This window comes from Myotis yumanensis, unplaced genomic scaffold, assembly GCF_028538775.1.
Source record: "Myotis yumanensis isolate MYYU_CA2020_CCGP unplaced genomic scaffold, mMyoYum1.0.hap1 SCAF_11, whole genome shotgun sequence".
Lineage (NCBI taxonomy): Eukaryota > Metazoa > Chordata > Mammalia > Chiroptera > Vespertilionidae > Myotis > Myotis yumanensis.
The window spans coordinates 22,406,958-22,427,238 of record NW_027223762.1 but is presented as its reverse complement, the minus strand read 5'-3'; the positions used below and the strand labels follow the sequence as shown (position 1 = coordinate 22,427,238).

At 53.2% G+C, this 20,281-nt stretch overlaps 1 protein-coding gene across 1 annotated transcript; it reads right to left on the bottom strand.

Annotated features, from left to right (window-relative positions):
- Positions 1-274: 274 nt before the first annotated feature.
- On the bottom strand, positions 275-20,214 carry ABCG8 (ATP binding cassette subfamily G member 8). Its single transcript, XM_070429117.1, has 13 exons — positions 20,082-20,214; positions 15,107-15,208; positions 13,403-13,553; positions 10,231-10,469; positions 9,621-9,753; positions 9,241-9,510; positions 7,006-7,156; positions 6,836-6,919; positions 5,671-5,870; positions 4,713-4,789; positions 3,737-4,004; positions 2,710-2,837; positions 275-2,624 (listed from the first exon to the last, which is right to left on the bottom strand). The coding sequence occupies exons 1-13, from the start codon at positions 20,142-20,144 to the stop codon at positions 2,487-2,489; spliced, it is 2,004 nt and encodes a 667-aa protein (XP_070285218.1). The 5' UTR covers positions 20,145-20,214; the 3' UTR covers positions 275-2,486.
- Positions 20,215-20,281: the final 67 nt, after the last annotated feature.

Here is a 20,281-nt window from a genome sequence, read left to right as displayed (position 1 = left end):
CAATATTCTTTAGAGAAATGGCTGCTTCCAGGACAGCATGGGAATATACAAGATGAGCCTCAACTGCTTTGTTGTGAAAGAATGATGGGGACGTGTCAAAAGGATGCAGGCGCCAGCTTGCATGGGCTCCTATGGCCAAATCAGGGGCAATTTGCGCATCAAAATTGATAAGGATAGTAAAGGGATGTACCACATTGAACAAAGTAGGAAACCACACGTTTATATTGATAAATTTTCAAATGAATAAATAGAAAGTTTAATGAGGAACAGGAACATTACATAGTTTCAAAGTACCTACCTACAAAATGCTTTTTTTTTATTACAAAAGCAGGGAAAATAGGGACTGGACTGTGGAGAAGCCTGGCACACACACACCCCTTTCATCAAGTGATCGAAGTGGACATCCTCAAAGCCGCACAAATCGAAATCACCTGACGGGATGCAATGAGAAGACTGCATTGCTTCTGTGATATCCCTGCCAAAGGCATATGACCTTGATTTAATCATGAACATATAGCAGACAAATGCAAATTGAGAGCTATTCCATAAAATATGTGTCAAGGTCAGGAAAGTCAAGGAAAGTTGAGGATTGTTGTAAACTGAAGGAGACCATTGACAACTAGATCCAGCACTTGATCCTGACCTGGATCCTTTGCTGTGATGGGCATTGTCAGAGCAATGAGTGAATCTTGAATCGGGTCTGCCCATTGGATGGTGGCCATGTACAATGTAAACTGCCCCTTCAATGTGCATACACATCACCCAGGGATCTTCTTAAGATGCAGATTCTGATGCAGTGGGTCTGGGTGGGGTCTGAGATGCTGCCTGTCTAACCTGTTGCCAGGTGAGGCCCATGCTGCCAGCCAGGGGACCACACTCAAAGTCGCCAGGACCTGCGGAACCTGTGGTGAACACTGTTTGCCTCCTAAACCCACCCCATCACCTCTTTTGGTTCCAGACTCTGGTTTTCCTTTGGGAACAATCTCCTCCCTGCTCTCCGTGCTCCTGTTTTGGGTCAGATGGTCCTCAACGCTCAGACATGACGCATGTGACCTGGGCCCGCACCATCCCATACCCTGGCCGCTGTGAGAGCTTCAAGGCTGGTCCTGAGACCCAGCCAGGGCCAGTGAGACGCAGCTGTAAGAGACCTGGCTGAGCTGGCACAGCCTCTATAAAACTCTTCACCTTCTGGAACCTTCCTGGGATTCCAAGCCTTACGGTGGCTCAGGCCTTGCCTTCTGCCCTCTAACTTCTGAAGATTTAAAAGGCTTTTTTGACCCCATGAGATCCCACCACATAGTAGCTCTGTGACCTTGCTCAGCATGCAAACATGTCTGTGCCTCAGTGTCCTCATCTATGGGATAATGCCGCCCGCCCCGCCCCCGACCGCAAAGGTTGTTGTGAGTGTTTTGTACGGTGCCTGGCTCAGAGTAGATCCTCAACAAATGTTTTAATTATTCAGTTTGGCTTTTGGGGCACATGACCCCACACAGAGAAGAGGGATACAATTCGCTGGTAGCTTTTAGGTCATTGTCTGTCTTGACAGAGGCTAAACGTATAGAGTCCAGGGATTCTAGACGATGAGGCCAAATATCCCACTGGCTATTATGTTCTTGCTTCCTCTGGGCCCTATCCGTTCTTGCCTAGTTTGGAAGCAGCCGGAGTGCCCATCAGTAGACGCGTGGATAAAAAAGCTGTGGTACATTTACACAATGGAATACTACTGGGCCGTAAAAAAAAAAAAAAAAGGAAATCTTACCTTTTGCAATATCATGGTTGGACCTGGAAAGTATTATGCTAGGTGAAATAAGCCAGTCAGAGAAAGACAAATACCATATGATTTCACTTATATGTGAATCTAATGAACAATTAACCTCACAAACAAAAGAGAAACAGACTCACAGATACAGAGAACAGACTGACAGCTGTCAGAGGGGTGGGGGTCTGAAGGTCTGGGTGAAAAAAGTGAAGAGACTAAGAAAACAAAAACCACACCTCATAGGCACAGACAACAGTATGGTAATTATCAGAGGGAAAGGGGGCATGGGGGGGAGTAGAAGAGGGGGAAAAGAGGGATAAATGGTGATGGAAGGAGAATTGACTTGGGGTAGTGAACACACAATTTAAAACAATCTTGCATGGCCTAGTTACTCGATTGCTACCTATTTGTTCCCATCCCGTATTGGGTTGCTTATATAAATACATATCAAAAGGAAATAAATGAGCAACATTGTAGGTGTCTCAAGTATGGTTTTCATGCTCCCAGTAATCTTAGGCTCTGGCCAGTGATTACAAATCCCTTTCGACTGTCTTTATTCTACTGCCATCCTGTGGCCAGCTTGTGCCACTGCAGCACTGTGGCCAGATGTTGCTGAGCAGCTGTGCTCACTGTCCTCCTTGTACCCCGCAGGGGCTCTTGGGCGGAAGGGAGTGCAGTGGAACGGTCTGCTTGAGTCCCTCACCAGCGGGCAGGAGTCGGGCGTGAATCACCAGTCTTGACTTGATTTCTGTTTGATGAACTTTAAGGACACATAGTACAGCGCCACGAAGCCACCACTGATGCCGATGAGGATGAAGTAGATGGCGTACAGCGGGTACGAGTTCAGGTGCATATTGCTGAGGATCTGGGGACACAGACATCAGTGAGCTCATGGAGCAGGTGGTCAGACGGATGCCATGTGCTAGGCGTCCGAGCCCTTGGCTACTTACTTTGTCTCCCGGGATAGGGAAGGTGAGGTTGCCGACTACCAAGTGGTAAGTTTGCCCTTTAAAATGAATCTGCATCAGCCCTTCAAAACACCATCGGAGGAAGGACACGTTGGAGATCCAGGCGGGCACTGAGGACAGAGAGAGCCGCGTTATTCACACCAGCGGACCTCCTGCCCCCCTCGAAGTGTGCCTGCAGAGAGGGCCCTGCTGGCCTTGCCCCTGGGGAAGCAAGTCCCCTACGGAGCAGGGAGGGGAGCGGACAAGAGGGTGAAAGGGCAGAGGGGCAGCTTGGGACAGGGAAGGTGGGGGTGGCGAGTGGCTGCGGGGTCAGGGCGTGTTGGTCCATAACAACTCCAGAGAGTAAGTTATTAGGTGTCCCTCCCAGCATGCGCTCAGCCTCCCTGAGCCGACGGGCTGTGCGGACGGGCTGTAGAGACTCAGCAGACCCAGACAAAGATTTCCGAGTCTGTGTCCTGACCCTGTGGAGGTCTGACGGGGAGGGGAGGAGGAGGAACACTGAGCCCTGCCTGGGAGGGTCAGGAAAGGCCTGGCAGAAGGAGGAGCCAGGACGGTGGGGAGTGGTGTTTCCATGGAGAGGAGGCCTGGGGTGTGTGGTGTGGGGGCTTCAGAGAGCTGGGTGCAGGCAGCAGGGGGTGAGCAGCCTGCCCACCCCCGTGGGTTTGTCCTTAGAAAGCTCACTCTGCATGGGGAAGGTTGAGAGCGACGTGGAGGGACCGGGGTACAGAGACCAGGCTATGGCCTTGGCCCAAGATCGGATAATAAGACCAGGGCTAGGGGGTAAGGCGATGAAACATTTCAGAAAGATGGGGGAGGCAGAGTTGGCCTGTCTCGCTGTGATGTGGAGGGTGAGGGAGTCAGGGGTGACGTCCAGGTGTCAGGTGAGGGTGACTCCCTCGGCATGCAGGACAGCTGGCCCTCAATGGTGAGTTCGCACCTCCAGGCCAAAGCCGGCTGAAGCCGCAGAAGGCCTCCACCAGCTTGACCAGGTGAGGGGAGCAAGCCTCACCTGTCCACAGGTTGCTCAAGCTGATCATGAAGCCCCCGGTCAGGTAGAAGGAGTTGTAGAGAGCGTTGCCGAAGAAGGAGGACATGTGGAAGGTGGGGAGCAGGGCGGCGGCGCACAGGGCCATGAGCCGGCAGCAGAACACCACCAGCCACACCAGCAGGAAGTGCAGCAGGAAGGGCTCAGGGCTCGGGCGCAGGTTGGCCAGCCAGTAGGTGGGCATCCCATAGATGAGGATGTAGGCACAGTGCTCTGGGAGCTCCCCGAGGATCTGCAGAGAGCAGTCCTTGCCAGCATGTGGAGCCAGCGCCTTGGTCTGCCACTATTCTTTATAAACGGCTGGAGACAGCACCTCCCAGCGATGCCCACCGTCCCTCCCGGTGACCAGGCTGCAGCAGGTGGGTGTGGGCGGGTGGGACTCTGGGGCGTGAGCTCATGGCTGGCTCCCCCTGCAGATGCCAGGTGCTCCCTCTGGGACAGGTCAGAGCAGTTTCCCCCAGGGAGGCAGTGGGTATCTGCTCCAATAAGACCTGGATTCCTGTCCCCACCGCGCCTGCCCAGACGCAGGAGCTGTGTGACCTTGAGACAGACACACAACCTCCCTGAGCCTCCACTTCCTGGAAATGACAATGGTAGCACCTGCCAGACCTGCTCCAGGGGACACGGTGGGACTGGAGAGGTGACGTAAGTTAGATGGTCCCACCTTTTCTTTTGTCGGTTTCTGCTGACCAAGAAAGTGTCATTCCTGGTCCACAGCCCTGGCCTTCTGGTAAGTGTTTACAAAACATCAAGTCTCCGAAACTCCCCTAGGGAATGTGGCGTCTACCACCCCTGGTTCAGCAAAATGCTTCTCTGTAACTTCTGTATAATGAGCGCAGCTTCCTCTGCACCCCGCCCCGCCCCTGCCCCCCCCGCCCCCCCCCCCCCCCGTTTCCCCCAACCCCGGGGCAGTCACTCCCTCTCAGCCCTGAGCAGTCACCTTAGCAAAGAAATAGGGGCCGGCAGTGTACAGCCCGTCCTCCAGCTCGTAGTAAAGCATCGCCCTCTCCGAATGACCTAGGGATGGGGAGCAAAGGACAATGAAAAAGGGAATTAACGCACAGTGTTCACAGTGCTCCTGTTTTGTAGTTTCTCTTCGTGCAATTAAAAATAGCTATATTGAGCCGTAACTGGTTTGGCTCAGTGGATACAGCGTCGGCCTGCGGACTGAAAGGTCCTGGGTTCGATTCCAGTTAAGGGCTTGTACCTTGGTTGCGGGCACATCTCCAGTGGGGAGTGTGCAGGAGGCAGCTGATTGATGTTTCTCTCTAATTGATGTTTCTAACTCTCTATCTCTCTCCCTTCCTCTCTGTAAAAAATCAATAAAATATATTTTTAAAAAATAGCTATATTGACTAAATCAGTGGTTCTCAACCTGTGGGTCGCGACCCCTTTGGCGGTCGAACGACCCTTTCACAGGGGTCGCCTAAGACCATCCTGCATATCAGATATTTACATTATGATTCATAACAGTAGCAACATTACAGCTATGAAGTAGCAACGAAAATAATTTTATGGTTGGGGGTCACCACAACATGAGGAACTGTATTTAAAGGGCCAGAAGGTTGAGAACCACTGGACTAAATGGTGTGTGTGTTTGTGTGCTTCCAGGCAGAGAAAAACCATCGTGATTTGGAGGTTTGTAATTCTGGGACTTGTACACTGCTGTCAAGTGTGAATCCTGCCAGGAGAGGAATGCCTACGACGCAGTGGTAATTTGCTGGCATTTGCATATTAATATTAATGTGTGAACGTAGAAAACAACTATCATCTTTTATTTCACAATCATGGTGACATTCAGTAACCCTGTTTCCCCGGGAGCTCAGAGCAACACAGGTCGGCCTTGTACCAGTTCAGGGGGCTCCAGGTGTGGGTCGCGGGGAGCAGGGGACACTCACATTTGGCAATGACATCCAGGACCACGTTGAAAGGGATGAGAGCTCCGATCATGAAAAGGAGGGCCGCCGTGTCTGTGAAGGAGAGCTGGATGGTCCCATGGCCGTAATAGAGGAATCCGATGACCAGGGACATCAGGCAGGCCTCCGCCCCGTGGATGAGGAGGGTTGGTAGGTCTCGGAAGTCGTTGGCAATCTGACGCCTTGAAAACAGCAAAAGAAAGAGGTGCCACCCGTCCTATGACCTTGGCCGTGTGGTTGGATCTCTGTAAGCCTCGTTGTTCTCATCTGTAAAGTGGGGATCGCCGTGACCCCTTCACACCGTGGCTGTGAGTACCAAGTGAGCTCGCCGACGAAAGCATCTGTCTCATGGCAGATACTCAGTAAATGATTGTGTTGCTTTTATCATCGATCTATCTGGCTGGAGATTTTACTTAAAGAAGCTACCCCGAGGAAATAGCTGACCAGGCGTGTAAAGGGGTGTGTACAAGGGTGTTGGCTACCGTTACTTGTAATAGCAAAAGCCTAAAATAAAATAGTCTGACCATCCATATGGACTCCGAGGGTAACTGGATCGTGGCTGGATTGGAAGATCTGACCCATGAGGGGCGGAGGAACTATTCTAAGTAACCCTCCCTCCTCACCCCAAAAACACCCTGAAGTGATTACAGAACAAAGAACAATATGCGAAGTATAATCCCAGAACAAAGAACAACGTGCACAGTAAACCCCCACTGATGTGTTTTAAAAGGTTTATGTGCACGGGGACCCCTTAGCCAGCCTCACAGGTGTGGTTTCCTCCGAGGGTGGGTGACGGGGCACCTTCCCTTCCCCGGGAGGGTCTCCTGTGTGGTCTGAATTCTTCACCACGAGCCTGTGTGATTTCTGTGGTCATCTGCCCAGTAAGGACAGATGGGATTTGTTTAAAGAATAAAAGCAGGAATGCTCCGCATCACCCGCCAGGGCTGGTGCTGGTCTCGGTGACGCTGCTTTTTTCCCAAAGAGTTACTTCTTTACATTCACTTCAACTTCCAGTGGCTCCTTCAAGTTCACTTTAGATAGGGCTTAACTGGATACAACAGACTCTCGCCGGGGTGGGATGGCGGGTGTGTGTGTGTGTGTGTGTGTGTGTGTGTGTGTGTGTGTGTGAGAAATGGCAGACCATTACCGGATCAGCGTGGTAAACTGCTGCACGGGGCCGGGCAGCTGGGTGGGCGTCGAGAGGTGGTCAGGGTCACGTGGGAGGACCAGGCTGTCAAGATCGAGAGTGTGTCAGGGGGACGTGGGGGTGGCCACCTCCCGGAGGGCTCTCCCCACTGAGCCACCCGGCCACCTCACCTCTTGGAACCAGAGTCCCTGGCCTCCGCTCTCCACAGACAGTCATCGAAGTCACGCACTTTTTCCTGAAACAAGGCTGCAAGGGACCGGGCCTTCTCCCTGGTGGCCACTTCCCGCTCTCCGCTCTGCCTGTCTATGCTGGTCAGGTCCACTGTAAGCAGAGCATGTGGTCACGGGCGACCCGCCCCTGCGCTGCTCACAGGGAGGGTCAGTGCCAGCCCAGCCCACAGCGCCCACCCGCCCCGGGGCCCGTGTGCTCCTCGCCCTCGGGGAGTGGACATGAAGCGATGGTCAGCGCAGAGAGGGACAGAGAGACCCCCAGGGCTGCTCCACCCTGCGGCCCGGCCACATCTACAGAGAGCCTGCCTCCGGGGGAGGGGACCACAGGGGGGCCCTGCGGGGGCTGAGCCCAGCCCCACACCCAGGTTCCTGCCAGGACATCTTCAGGACAGAGAAGGAGGCTCTGCACCTTTGGGTCCACAGGCCGTGGCACCGGGAAACCCTACCTCTCCCCCCACTCTCACTGTCCCCGGGTGGGGGAGCCAGCGTGACAAGCTGCAGAACCAGCTGTCCCCTCCCACCCCACATGACCCTGTGAGGACACCGGGGAGCCCAGACCACAGCCTCCTCTTACAGGGCCGCTGCAATGCTAGGAGGGCACATCTGGGGGGCCACACCAGGGCCTTCCTAGCCCAGACCCCGCCGGCTCCCTCCATCCCTCCCTTGGCTGGGGTTACCCCTGAGCCTCTCTGCCTCTTCCCTCCTCCACCCTCATGGCACCTCTCAGGGCAGGATCATGTCTAGGAGGGTCTTGTGAACTGTGACGTGGGCCCTCGGTCTGCAGGGCTGGAGCTCAGGACCCAAGGCTCTGGGCACCGCTAGGCTCTGCCCACACCCCCAACACCCCGTGAGGGTAAGGGTCTTATCGGCAAGAGCCCCCCCCCCCCAAAAGATGATAATAAAAAGTAAAGAAAAAGCAAGTTTTTTTCAGGTCTGATATGGGTGTTTGACTTCTGGTAACCCCGCTCCGGGGTTACTGCAGTTCCTCCCGGTGGCAGGTTGGCAAGTGCCCTCTGCCCCCTTATCTGGGGCCGGCTGGCCTGAGGATCACACACTGGCAGGAAGCCCGGATGGCACCTGACACAGGGAGGGAGGGGGGTGACTTCTAGGTGAGTTTACACCGTGCGAGGGCACAGGGTGAGGGCTGGCAAGTGGAGAGAGTGCCCGTCCTCCTAGGGGAGGGCTGGAGGGTGGACGCTGGGAGGAGAAGGATAGGCAATAGGGCCTGGAGTCAGGGTGGGGCTGGCACACGGGCTGGGAATCCCAGTTCTGTGCCTTACAGCTGTGCAAGGTATTTAACTCTTTGGATTCCTGTCTTCTCATCTGTGCGGATGGAGGTGACCTTGGCCTGGCAGGGCTGTGAGGGTCAAAGGGACACCCTGTTTGGTGGGGTGCCCCTGGGCCCTGTGTCTGCCCTCAAGGAGGGGGTCCCTGTCATCATGCTTATGGTAGGGCCCTTTCTACTCCAGGCCGTCCTGGGAGAAGGCTGGGCCCGCAGCCAGCTGTGGGGTGCGCCGTGGCCGCTGCTTCCCCAGCCCTGGCACCCGGGTGCGGCCTGCCCAGCAGCACCGCGTTCCCCCACACTCAGGGCTGGGCACCTGCTTTCAGGGCCGGCATCTGGGAGGCAACTCTCCCCACAGGAGTGAGGACAGTGTCCATGTGTCCCCTGAGGGCCACAGGCTGAGGGCTCGGGACCCAAGCAGAAGGGCCTCTCCGGTGCTGGCAGAGCCATTTCACATCTAGAGGTTCATTGGCCGAGACCACCAAAGGCCCCGAGCTGGCCTGCGCCCCGGGACCTCCCCCCACACACACACCACCCCGTGCCTTCTGGCTCGCTGCCTCTGTGGGTGCAGCTTTAAGATTCCCTGGAGGCCTCCCAATTTCAAATATCCTGTTTCTGTATAGAGGCTGAATAAAGGCCACGATTCCAGACATTGACCCAAACTCTCTTGGATTCCACCCGCTCCAGCTTGGCACACGTTGAGTTTTTGATCTTGTGTGTGCAGAGGGGTGGCTAGGTCAGCAGCTGCCTTTTCCAGGCCTCGTTTCTAGCATTTGATGCTAGCGCCCATTCTGCCCATCCCCACCCTCTGTCCCGCCCCCTAATCTAGCCACCAGGCTGGGGGGGGGGGGGGGGGGGGGCCTGTGTCCCAGGCCACGGCCTGGCTGGCTCACCGTAGAAGTCAGCGGGGTTGCTGTAGCGAGGACAGGGGTGGCCAATGGCGGTGAAGTACTGGACCATGTGCTGGGCCGCCCCCAGGTAGATGGTGATGCCGGACGCCATCAGGAGGACCAGGTCGAACAGCCGGAAGATGTCGGAGCGCGGCTGGTGCAGGGAGATGAGCACCAGCCTGTTGCCCTTGGCCAGCCGGGACAGGGTTTTCACCAGGTTGTGGGCCGTGAAGCTGTCGAGCCCCGAGGTGGGCTCATCCAGAATGAGGATTCCTTCCGGGGGAGAGAGGAGCCTGGTAAGTGCGCAGGAGCCTGTCTAGACCAGGCTAAGCCAGGTGGGCGACCCAGGCCCCTCATGCCCGGCCGGCACCCACAGCCCTCACCTGGGTTCCACAGAAGCTGCACCCCGATGCTGACTCTCCGCCGCTCGCCCCCCGAAACCCCCCGCACGTAGGTGTTCCCCACGCGCGTGTTGGCGCACTGCCGCAGCCGCAGCTCCGCGATCACGTCGTCCACCTGAGGACCAGAGGGGCCCGGGCCTCGCTCAGGGCCAGACGTATTTTGCTCCAAAGTATCAAAACACCTGCGTGTCTGGATGGGTTTAAAGCCCCAGCCTTCGTTTCCCTGATACACTCTGTCCCCTGACTCTGCCCACGTGCGGATGTCGTGTGTTGGGAATGTGGCTGTGTCTTGGACACAAGGCAGTTGGACTCCCTGCCCACATGGAGGACCACACAACACACGCTCATCACACATTATGGCACCTGCTGTGAAGGGAACCAGCTGGGCTGAGATGGCTTACAGAGGGCCATGGGGCTTTAAAGGCTGGTGAAGGGCAGGGCTGAGTCTACAATGGATGGATGGATGGATGGATGGATGGATGGATGGATGGATGGATGGATGGTGAGCTGGGTTGTTCAAACCACTGGTGGCTGGGTCCTGAGGCAGGGAGGGGGAGGATGTCATGGTTCTGGGGATCATGGGGTCAGTTACCCTTTTGTCACGCTGGGCCTGGGAGAAGGTTCTGGGCAGGCGCAGCTGGGCCACGAAAGCCAAGGTCTCGCGGACAGTCAGGTTGGGGAGCAGCTGGTCGTGCTGGCGCACGTGGGCCACAGACTTCCTCACCAGCTGGGGCGTGCTGGGCTGCCCGTTGATCCAGATTTGACCGGACTTAATTTTGCCACCGTGGCCTCGCCCAGTGATCACGTCCAGCAAAGAGGCTCTCCCACAACCTGCAAAGCCACCAGAGACATCCCTGAGATCACAGAGTCTGCGGGGCCAGCCTGGAAGCCACGCTGACCCTGGGCTGTCGGTCCTCACAGGAGGGACCGGTCCTAGGGAAGGGGCACCGCACGCAGCCCTGGATGGGGCAGCCCAGCACTGGAGCTCCAGGCCTTTGCCCACAGCTAACCTGAGCACAGTGACGCGGGCACAGTGATGCTGGGGGCTGAAGCCAGGCCCGCCAGGTGCTGAGTGGCAGGAGAAGGATGGAGTTTGGGCTGCCACAGGCCTGCCTGTGCCTGGAGTGTGTCCCCTCCCTCGGAAGCAGGGCTGACGTTAACTGCACAGGGAAGCTGAACTATTTGGGGCTGGAAACTATGCCAGTGGCATTTCACCATTCAACTCGTTTGGCTCAGAAGCTGGCTTTGTGGGAAGGACTAATTTGAAGAATTCATAGGATGTCTTTTAAAAAATGTGAAAGTGAATCTATTTTCAGAGATTAGGGAGAAAAAATAGAAAAGAAATAAATGCGGGAATGATTTTAAAACTACAGCACAGTGTACATGTGTGTTCTGAGTTCCTCTCCACCTTTTACGTGCTATTATTTTAAAAAAATTTTTAATTGATTTTAGAGAGGAAGGAAGAGATAGATAGATAGATAGATAGATCAATCTGTTGTTTCACTTATTTATGCATTCATTGATTCTTGTATGTGCCACAACCAGGGATCAAACCCACAACCTTGGGGCATTGGGATGACGCCGGGACTGTGGGATTCCCAGTCAGGAGGGGAAAGGCCATGTTTCCCAAACAAGACTTGGTGAGTGTTAGGTTACCTCTGACCTAACACTTTGGGTGCTGGCACCATCTTGGGGCTCAACCCATCTGGGTTTCCAGATGACCTAATAAATTCATGATTCTTTAGCCGTTTTGGCCTCGTGCGTTCCTCCTTCGGCAACCCCAACAGTGAGAGCAGTGGGTGCCTTTCCAGCATTTGGTACGACTGGGGAGACCCTCCTGAACCATGAGCAAACACTTGCATTGGATATCCTCATAAAAGGGATCTCCGAAACAGTAAATTCATTTATGGGAGAACACCTTTGGCACTGCTGATTCCATAGAAGACGCTAAAATGCCTGGGCTGTTTTATTTTTTAAATTATAACTAGAAACTGATGAATAAAATAGATCCAGACACATAGAAGCATGGAACAGACTGTGTAATCTCAGGGGGAGTGGGTAGGTGGGTGGGAAGAGATCAACCCAAGCACTTGTATGCATATATGCATAACCCATGGACACAGACAATAGTGTGGTGAAGGCCTGGGGTTGGGGGCAGGGACCTGCTAGAAAGAGTCAATGTAATACTTTCAACAATAAAGATTGAAAAAAACTATAACCAGAATTATTTTGTCCGAGTGGAGTAAATGTCACAGGTATTATTGATAAAACTTTCTAAGAAATCATCTTAATAATTTCTGCCAAGTAAACCCGAAGCTAAACCCACTGAGCCTATGGTCAAAGGACCTGGAGGCTGCTCAGTGCAGCATCTCCCAACCGGGGACGCTGACAGCTGCCGGACTCTGTGCAGCGAGATGGCCTGGTGACAGCCCATGTGTCTCCTAGATCAGTGGTTCTCAACCTTCCTAACGCCGCGACCCTTTAATACAGTTCCTCATGTTGTGGTGACCCCCAAATTTCATTGTTACAAATTGAACATAATTAAAGCATAGTGATTAATCACAAAAACAATATGTAATTATATATGTGTTTTCTGACGGTCTTAGGTGACCCCTGTGAAAGGGTTGTTCGACCCCCAAAGGGGTCTCGACCCACAGGTTGAGAACCGCTGTCCTAGATGATTAATTCTTGAAGAGAAAGCAGAGAAAACAAGAAAAGCCACTAGGAGTTAGAAACAAAAATAAAACTGGCTTATGAAGTATCTACTTTTTTTCTCGTTTAGGTCAGAATTGCAGGGACGGGGTCACAAGCAGCTAGGATATGACCTGTGGGAGTGTTCCAGTGACAAAGTACATTTCCACACATTTGATCTCTGGCGAGACAATAAACAGAACTTCCCGATCTGAAGATTGTAAAAATCTGGAGCTGATGTTTAAAAAGTTGAGTAATCTGTCCTTCTGGTAATGATTAATGAAAGGAAATAAAGTGCTGTCTCTAACACGATGTAAGGGAGAAATTATTCTATCTGAGATTATAATCAGGAGACCAAAGTTCTAGGTCTGCATGAAATGTATGTCCTTGGAGTGTGTGTGTGTGAATGTGTGTGTGTGCATGTGTGTGTGTGAGGGGGCGGGGGGGCAGAAGGCAGGGGAAGACATTCTAGAAATATGGAGGGCTAGATAATTTGAAAACCCTCCTGTGAAGATGCTTCCAAACAGGTAAGGAGAAAGAATGGTAGAAGACAATGATGACAGTGGACTCTGGTCCCCGAGCCCCTTCCACCCCGCCTTCTGCAATGCCAAGTCTGGCCCGTGGAAGTGACTGAGGCCCTGCAAGCATCTGGACCTGCGCAGATGGTTGAAGTTTGGGCCCAGAGTTGGAGGGGCTGTGTCTACCTACTGTCTGACCGTAACCGGAATCTGATTGTGGGGGAGCCATGAGTGCTCTTGTGGTGGAGGAGTCCCCTGAAAAGCTCCTTCACTTCTGAAGCTGCCTGAGGGTCTTGGGAGGTTTTTGACTTGTCTCAATACAGGTGTTACGCTGCAGCTTCTAAAGGCTCTGTCCTGATTCCACACCAAGGACTCTCAGCAACTGCCTGAGAGCTGGGAATGGAGCAGCAGAGATTGGAACCCAGGTCTGTCGGCCCCAGAACCTGTGCTCTCAAACACTCTGCTGCAGTGTTCTACTCGTCAGTAAGGGTTCTGTGAGAGCATCCATTTGTCCAAGGGACCATTCTGCATCCCACTACCTGCCCTTCGCGGTACCTGAGCTCCCTATGATGGCCAGCATCTGCCCACTCCTCACTTTGAAGCTCAGGTTCTGGATGCCCAGCTCACAAGAGTCCTTGTGAGAGGCCCAAGGCATCTTAAACTGAGCCAGCTGCTCAAACCAAGGCACCTGGGAGGCCGCGTCCACCTGTGGGGAGACATCAGAAGGTTCCTCAGAGAGCTGGGGGCTCGGCAGCTTCGGGAGCTTCTGTTCGGCTCCCTGCAGGAGCCCTCCGCCTGCTGATACAACAGGCCCGTGGGGCTCCCCACCGGGCTCTACCAGGCACGGAGGCCGAGCCCACCCTCCTGAGAGCCTGGAGCTGCCATTTCCAAGTCTGAAGATAACACATGGGAAACGTGTGTAATAGCAGAACAGAAATAAAGACACCTGAAGTAAAACGATGCCTTCACTCAATAATAATAGGAATTTACCGAATGTTTACTCTGTGCAAGGCCTTGTATTAATCAATTTATATTCATTATCTCATTCAATCTTCATTGCAAACCTCTTACCTGGGTATGATTGGAATCCCTGTTCTAGTAAAGCTCAGAGCAGGGAAGTGCTAGTAAAGCACAGAGCTAGCAAGTGGCAGTGCAGAGAGAGGTCATGGCATGGCTCATGAGCTCGTCCCAACTCACCTCCACAGGAAGCCAGAACTGGGCCTCCATCCCCGGCCCCACCGTATTCCAACTGGGCCACCTGGGGTCTGCCCCTGGGGAAGTGTGGGAAAGGCACACTTGCACTCTGATGTTGTATTAGCTCCAGTGACAGTACATTTAAAAAAAGATTCAAGCCCTGACCGGTTTGGCTCAGTGGATAGAGCATCGACCTAGGGACTAAAGGGTCCCAGGTTCGATTGCGGTCAAGGGCATGTACCTTGGTTGCGGGCATATCCCCAGTAGGGGGTGTGCAGGAGGCAGCTGATCGATGTCTCTCTCTCATCGATGTTTCTAACTCTCTATCCCTCTCCCTTCTTCTCTGTAAAAAAAATCAATAAAATATATTTTAAAAAAAGATTCAAAAAGTGAAAAAAATCTACCTAAAGTCTGTAGTGTAGTGACTAGTCTCCTACCACTGCAATACCTTCGTTTTGATAACTGTGCTGTGGCCTACGGGTAAGCAAGATGGTAACGTCGGGGAAAGGGGGACAAAGGGTAAGGGGAACTCTGCACTACTTTTGCAACTTTTTCAAAAGTCTAAACTTGTTTCAAAATATACAGTTAATAAAGCGTCTTAGAGCTTTTTCTCCCCACAGGTTCACACAGTTTGCTTCAGGTTTTAACACAGGTCTCTGTTTACGCCTGGAAACCCCGGTGCCATTGAAGGGGCCTCCGTGGGGCTTGCACCCACCCCGAGGGGCAGTACCACGGGCCCTGCTCTGTCTTTGGGAGCAGAGGGCCCCCTTCCCTTCCACTTAGGCAGCGGTTCTCAACCTGTGGGTCGCGACCCCTTTGGCGGTCGAACGACCCTTTCACAGGGGTCGCCTAAGACCATCCTGCATATCAGATATTTACATCACGATTCATAACAGTAGCAACATTACAGTTATGAAGTAGCAACAAAAATAATTTTGTGGTTGGGGGTCACCACAACATGAAGAACTGTATTTAAAGGGCCAGAAGGTTGAGAACCACTGCACGTAGGGGACTGCTTGGCCCTCTCTGCCCGCTCTTCCCACCTTGTTCTCAGGGTGCCTCTACCTGGTAGCTGAGGCCCTGGACCTCCAAGGTGTTGGACGGGCCACTGTAGGTGAAGTACAGGCTGTTGTCACTTTCCGAGGAGAACAAGCTGTCCTGCAGGCCCTGCAGGGAGACATGACAAGGTGGGGGGCTCTTTCAGAAGCTGCCGAGGACACAGGATAAGCTGAGAGGCCCGGCAGGCGAGAGCAGCAGCTAGTGTGGCTGAGATCCCAAATTGGCAATACATGGATTTGGGCAGGCGGAGAGAATGGGAGCCTCGATGAGGGTACATCTCCTCTTCCCGTAGAGACAGCTTTAGGACACCCCTCACCTCCCACCCCCAGTCCAGCTCCTGGCCCCAGAGAACCTCCACTGCAGGCTGGTGGGCCGTGAACCCAGGCGGCCCATGGTGGATGAGAACCGGTCTCGGGACTGGAGGGAGCTTTGTGAGCCTCTGTGCTCTGGGAAGACCTGAGCTGGGAACCGGCCTTTGACTTGCTCTTCCCTGCATCTGACTTGGTATCTCCTAATGTCCAACAGGCTTTACATATCAGCATGTGAGAGGAAAAGCGCTAGTCAACAAGCCAACGCTCCAAGTTTATGAAGACACCATCCTTAGCTTAGGAAAGCTGCATCTTATTTTGATGAGGAGTTTTGCGCAACAAAGCTACTGAAAATGCTGATGGGAGATTTCAAAGGAAGTCCCTTTCTCCTTCTCCTTCTCCTCCTCCTCCTCCTCCTCCTCCTCCACCTCCTCCTCCTCCTCCTCCATCTTGTTGCTATTATTGTTGGAGTGGTGCTGTATTTGAACGTCCATCAAACAAATCGATGCTTTGTGGTATCAGCTGATACCTTTGAATGGTACTAACCATCTGCAGATCTGAATTCTTTCTATTTTATCAATTCAATCATTTAATCATTGCAACCTAGAAAAAAAAAACCCTGCCCAGGAAGTTTCCGTTTTTTAATGCGTTCAAATTTCCCTCTATTCTGCAGGGCAGGGAAAGTACGTACTCCCTAACGAGTTCCTGTTGCCTCTACTCTCCTTCCCTCACAGATGCCAGCCGCACGCGGGCGCATTCCTTCAGCCAATCAATCAAGCATCCAACGAACACCTATTGGGAGCCCACGGCACGTTTCAGGCACGGAGCTTGGGATGTGACCGTGGAAAAGGCAGTCTTTGAGAAGCTTCGATTTTAGTGGATGAGACAAGTGATTAGGATGCAGCAAGACAGGCGAGGCGTAGAGGCAGGTTGGCCTCAAGCAGCCAGGCAGGGTGTATTTTCGCTGTGTATACAAGGTGCTGTGTGGGAAAACAACACGACTTATGGTTTCTGTGAAAATAACACCAGCCAGTCTTTGTGAAAGCCTCGCTGCGATGGTGGAGGCGAGAGGTCCTAGGAAAGGACCTTCGGAGCAGAGAGCGGAAGGAGATAAGCACCGGTGACAGCCAGCGGCAGGCCCCCTGCGAGAGGCCCAGAGATTTCTGGGAGAGTCTGGAACCAGCAGACCATCGCTACTTACCTTGTTTAATGTTAGAACTACTACCATTAAGATCCTAAGTTATACAGGAAAACGTGGGAAGGATAAACAGCTCATTCGGCAGAAGCACTATCTTTGGGGAACAGAACGGAGAGGGATATTTAAGGGAGGAGGGTAAAGGGGGTTCGGGGTCGGGCTCTTGGCGATTACACGAGGGTTCACTATTCTTTCAACTGAACTGTCTGAAATATTTCAAAATGTGTTTTTAAATGGAGAGAGGTGGCCAGCGAGTAGAACTCCAGCTTTCTACTCCTACCTCGACCACCAGCTGCTAATGCCTCTAAGACATGAGCCAGGGGTGGAGGTGGAGGAAGTGAGAGGGTCTACACCCTCGGAGGCAGAGAAGGAAGCTCCTGGGAAGACCAAGAGCAGATCAGGAAGCTGCTGGGTTCCAGCCCGGCCCGGCCCTGACCCTCCCCTACCATCCCTACCACCAGCATCCGCAGCGTCTAGCTTTACCATTTAATTTTTGTTACCTTGCCAGAGAGTTTACGGGCTAATAAGCATCCTGTTTGCTTGTTTTTAAACAGCAAATATCTGCAGGAAGGATAGTAGTCAATGATTATAAGGCATGAGTTAGCTCAGAAATTGCTTCTGCGAACAAACATCTGGCCCTCCCCAGGTTAGCTTTCCGGGGGAGGGGCTGCTGAGAAAGGAAAGTCGGACAGTTTGGAATTTGGAGGTGATCTCAAGCCAGGCGGGGGGGTGTCCACTTTCCAGTTAGGCAGGTGCTCTGAGGAGGTGAGGGTGTTGGGGCTCAGAGGACAGAGCATCCCCTGCGCCCTGGACCGGTTGGGGCAGCCCAGACCCTAACCCCCCTCAGGGGACTGTGCCTTCGGGAGCAGCACAGGCCGCTCGACTTTCCGAAGAAGAGCATCTGTGGCCTCTGTTCCATGTGAAATATTTCCCTGGGCTCCCAGGAAGGATTTGTGAGACTCTTCCTGAGGTTTTGACAAACTCGCGGTATTTTTCAAATACTTAAATATCTATTCGGCTGACATCTTAATCAGTACGACTGTCAGAACATCACTGGGATTTCTGACAGGTGACACCCAAAAAAGCAAAAGCCGGTTTATTTGTAGGTAACCAGCTCGGCTCCTGCTGGGCTACACTGTAATTTCTCCTTCTATTAACTTCTGATCAAACTCCTCAGCCGGAGCATCGAGAGGAAGGAGACTGGGGAGCACAGAGCACAGGGTCCTCCTTCTGAGATGAGGAGCCCGTGCCCTGGACAAGCAGTGACGTGCTGAGGACACACACAGGCTTTGCTCTCGGCGGAGGGGACCAGCCGGGCCCTTTTCTAAAATGTCCCGCTCAGGTCTCACACACACAGCTCTGCCCTGAGGCCTGGGCCCCTCTCATCCGCCTCTGGTCAGGATCCTGCCCATGGACGGAGGCGTCTGTGGCTAAGGACACTGGCCGCCCCACGTACCAGAATCTCAAAATTCCCCTGAGCAAATGACCGCAAGTGCACTCTCAGGGCCTGGGTGGACTTTGCCCAGCCCCTCCTCCTGACGGACAGTACTGCCCAACTGGGCACCCCAGGCCACGGCGGCATCTGTCTGTGGAGAGTGTTTCTGGAATGGGGGTGGGCAGGGTGGGTGTGTGAGGTCACGTGTGGAGCTGGGGGTGGGCAGAGGAGGGAGACAGGCTGTGGTTTGGGCTGGAAGCTGGTTTCCCTGGGACAGCACATTCTAGTTGTCCCTCCAAGAAGTCCTAGAATTTTTATTTTATTTTTAATTTATTGGTTTTTAAAGAGAGAGAGAGGAAAGGAGAGAGAAAGAGGGGGAAAGAAGGAGAGGGAGGGAGGAACGGAGGAAGGGAGGGAGGGAGAGAGAGAGAAAGAGAGAGAGAGAGAGAGAGAGAGAGAGATTTGTTGCTCCGTTTATTGATGCATTCATTGGTTGATTCTTGTACGTGCCTTGACTGGGGATCGAACCAGAAACCTTGGCTCATCAGGATGATGCTCCAACCAAATGAGCTCCCTGGCCAGGGCTGAAGTCCTAGAAGTTTTAAATTTACACCTGGCATTCCAGGTTGTGGGGAAGGTACATGAAGGTAAGAGGATAGACACTATTTTTATTTAATAGTTTTTAGCTTAACTTTAAAATATCTAGACATATGATATGTAGCCCTCATCTTCTGGTTCTCTTGGCACCTCGAGTAACAGGATTGGAGAAAAGAGAATGGGCACCACTGATTCCTGCCTGCATTCCTGGAGGTCGGCTTCCTAAGCCATGGTGGCTGCACTGTCAGACCCTCTAGGACACTGGTTCTCAACCTTCTGGCCCTTTAAATACAGTTCCTCATGTTGTGACCCAACCACAAAATTATTTTCGTTGCTACTTCATAACTGTAATGTTGCTACTGTTATGAATCGTGATGTAAATATCTGATATGCAGGATGGTCTTAGGCGAGCCCTGTGAAAGGGTCATTCGACCGCCAAAGGGGTCGCGACCCACAGGTTGAGAACCGCTGCTCTAGGAGAAAGTCAGCCACCTCGGAGTTTACATCCTGGTCAGGCTGTGAGCATGGCAGTCACGGCTCCTGGGAGTCATTTCCTGCTGGGCTCGGCCCATGGGCATTCCTAGAGCAGAGCTGGTCATCTGCTGTGGCAGCGAGCTAACCAGGAATGGTGGGTCCCTTGGACCTGGCTCAAGTCAGCAACTCAAGGCCAGCCAGGTGGCTGTGGCCTTCCCCATGGTGTGTGGCATCCTCGGTGACTCTTGTCTCTCTCTCTTTCCCAGAGGAGGCAGACACAGGAAGGTAGGGTCGGGTGAGGCAAGGGTGGAGGGCAAGGATCGGTATCTTTTTAACCTTCCCATTTAGCCTCCAGCTTCAGATCCTGCCCACACCTCAATTTTAGTCAAAGGCCATTTCTCCAGTGAGCATTTCTTTTTTTAAAAAAAAAAAAATATTTTATTGATTTTTGACAGAGAGGAAGGGAGAAGGATAGAGAGTTAGAAACATCGATGAGAGAGAAACATCGACCAGCTGCCTCCTGCACACTCCCCACTGGGGATGTGCCCACAACCAAGGTACATGCCCTTGACTGGAATTGAACCTAGGACCCTTGAGTCCGCAGGCTGACGCTCTATCCACTGAGCCAAACCGGTTAGGGCCAGTGAGCATTTCTTATGTGGAATGAGTGCAGAAACCTTGGACCCCAGCCTCTCGGCCCCTAGCTGTCGCCTGTCCCTTCCAGCTCTCTCTGGGATCGCACAACTGCCTGCTTTAGCCACATTTTGAGCATAAACCCGATGTTCCCACAGACGTCACCTGCCATCCGGTCTCATGGGTTTACTGCTGCTGAGATTCTGAGCTCGACTCCCAGGAAATGGAGTCCAGCTGCCTCGGTCTCATTCTACTTGTGGACAGAAGGTTCCCGAGGGAGGAAAATAAGGCCCCATTCACCCCGACCCGGCAGGATGGAGTTGACGCCCCATCACTCACCGAGGCATCCTGGGGAGCAGCCCTGGTCTGCAGCCCTCTGTCCTCTGGGGCCGTCTGAGCCATGGGGCCCGGCAGCGTCGGCGTCCCTTGCTGCGAATGCTTTGGCCCTTAGCTGCCACCTGCCAGCGCCAGTGTTTTCTCTCTGTCCCGGAGCTGAGCAACCTCTGGCCCTCGCTTGATGAGCCACTGTCTGTCTCCCA

What these genes read in the sequence shown, in the direction of transcription:
- ABCG8 (XM_070429117.1), bottom strand. Translation starts at nt 20,144, where the DNA reads ATGGCTCAGACGGCCCCAGAGGACAGAGGGCTGCAGACCAGGGCTGCT. An exon ending in CTGCTCCCCAGGATGCCTCG is followed by an intron (nt 15,209 to 20,081) that starts GTGAGTGATGGG and finishes GTCTCCCTGCAG; the next exon opens with GGCCTGCAGGACAGCTTGTT. An exon ending in AGGGACTCTGGTTCCAAGAG is followed by an intron (nt 6,920 to 7,005) that starts GTGAGGTGGCCG and finishes CGATCTTGACAG; the next exon opens with CCTGGTCCTCCCACGTGACC.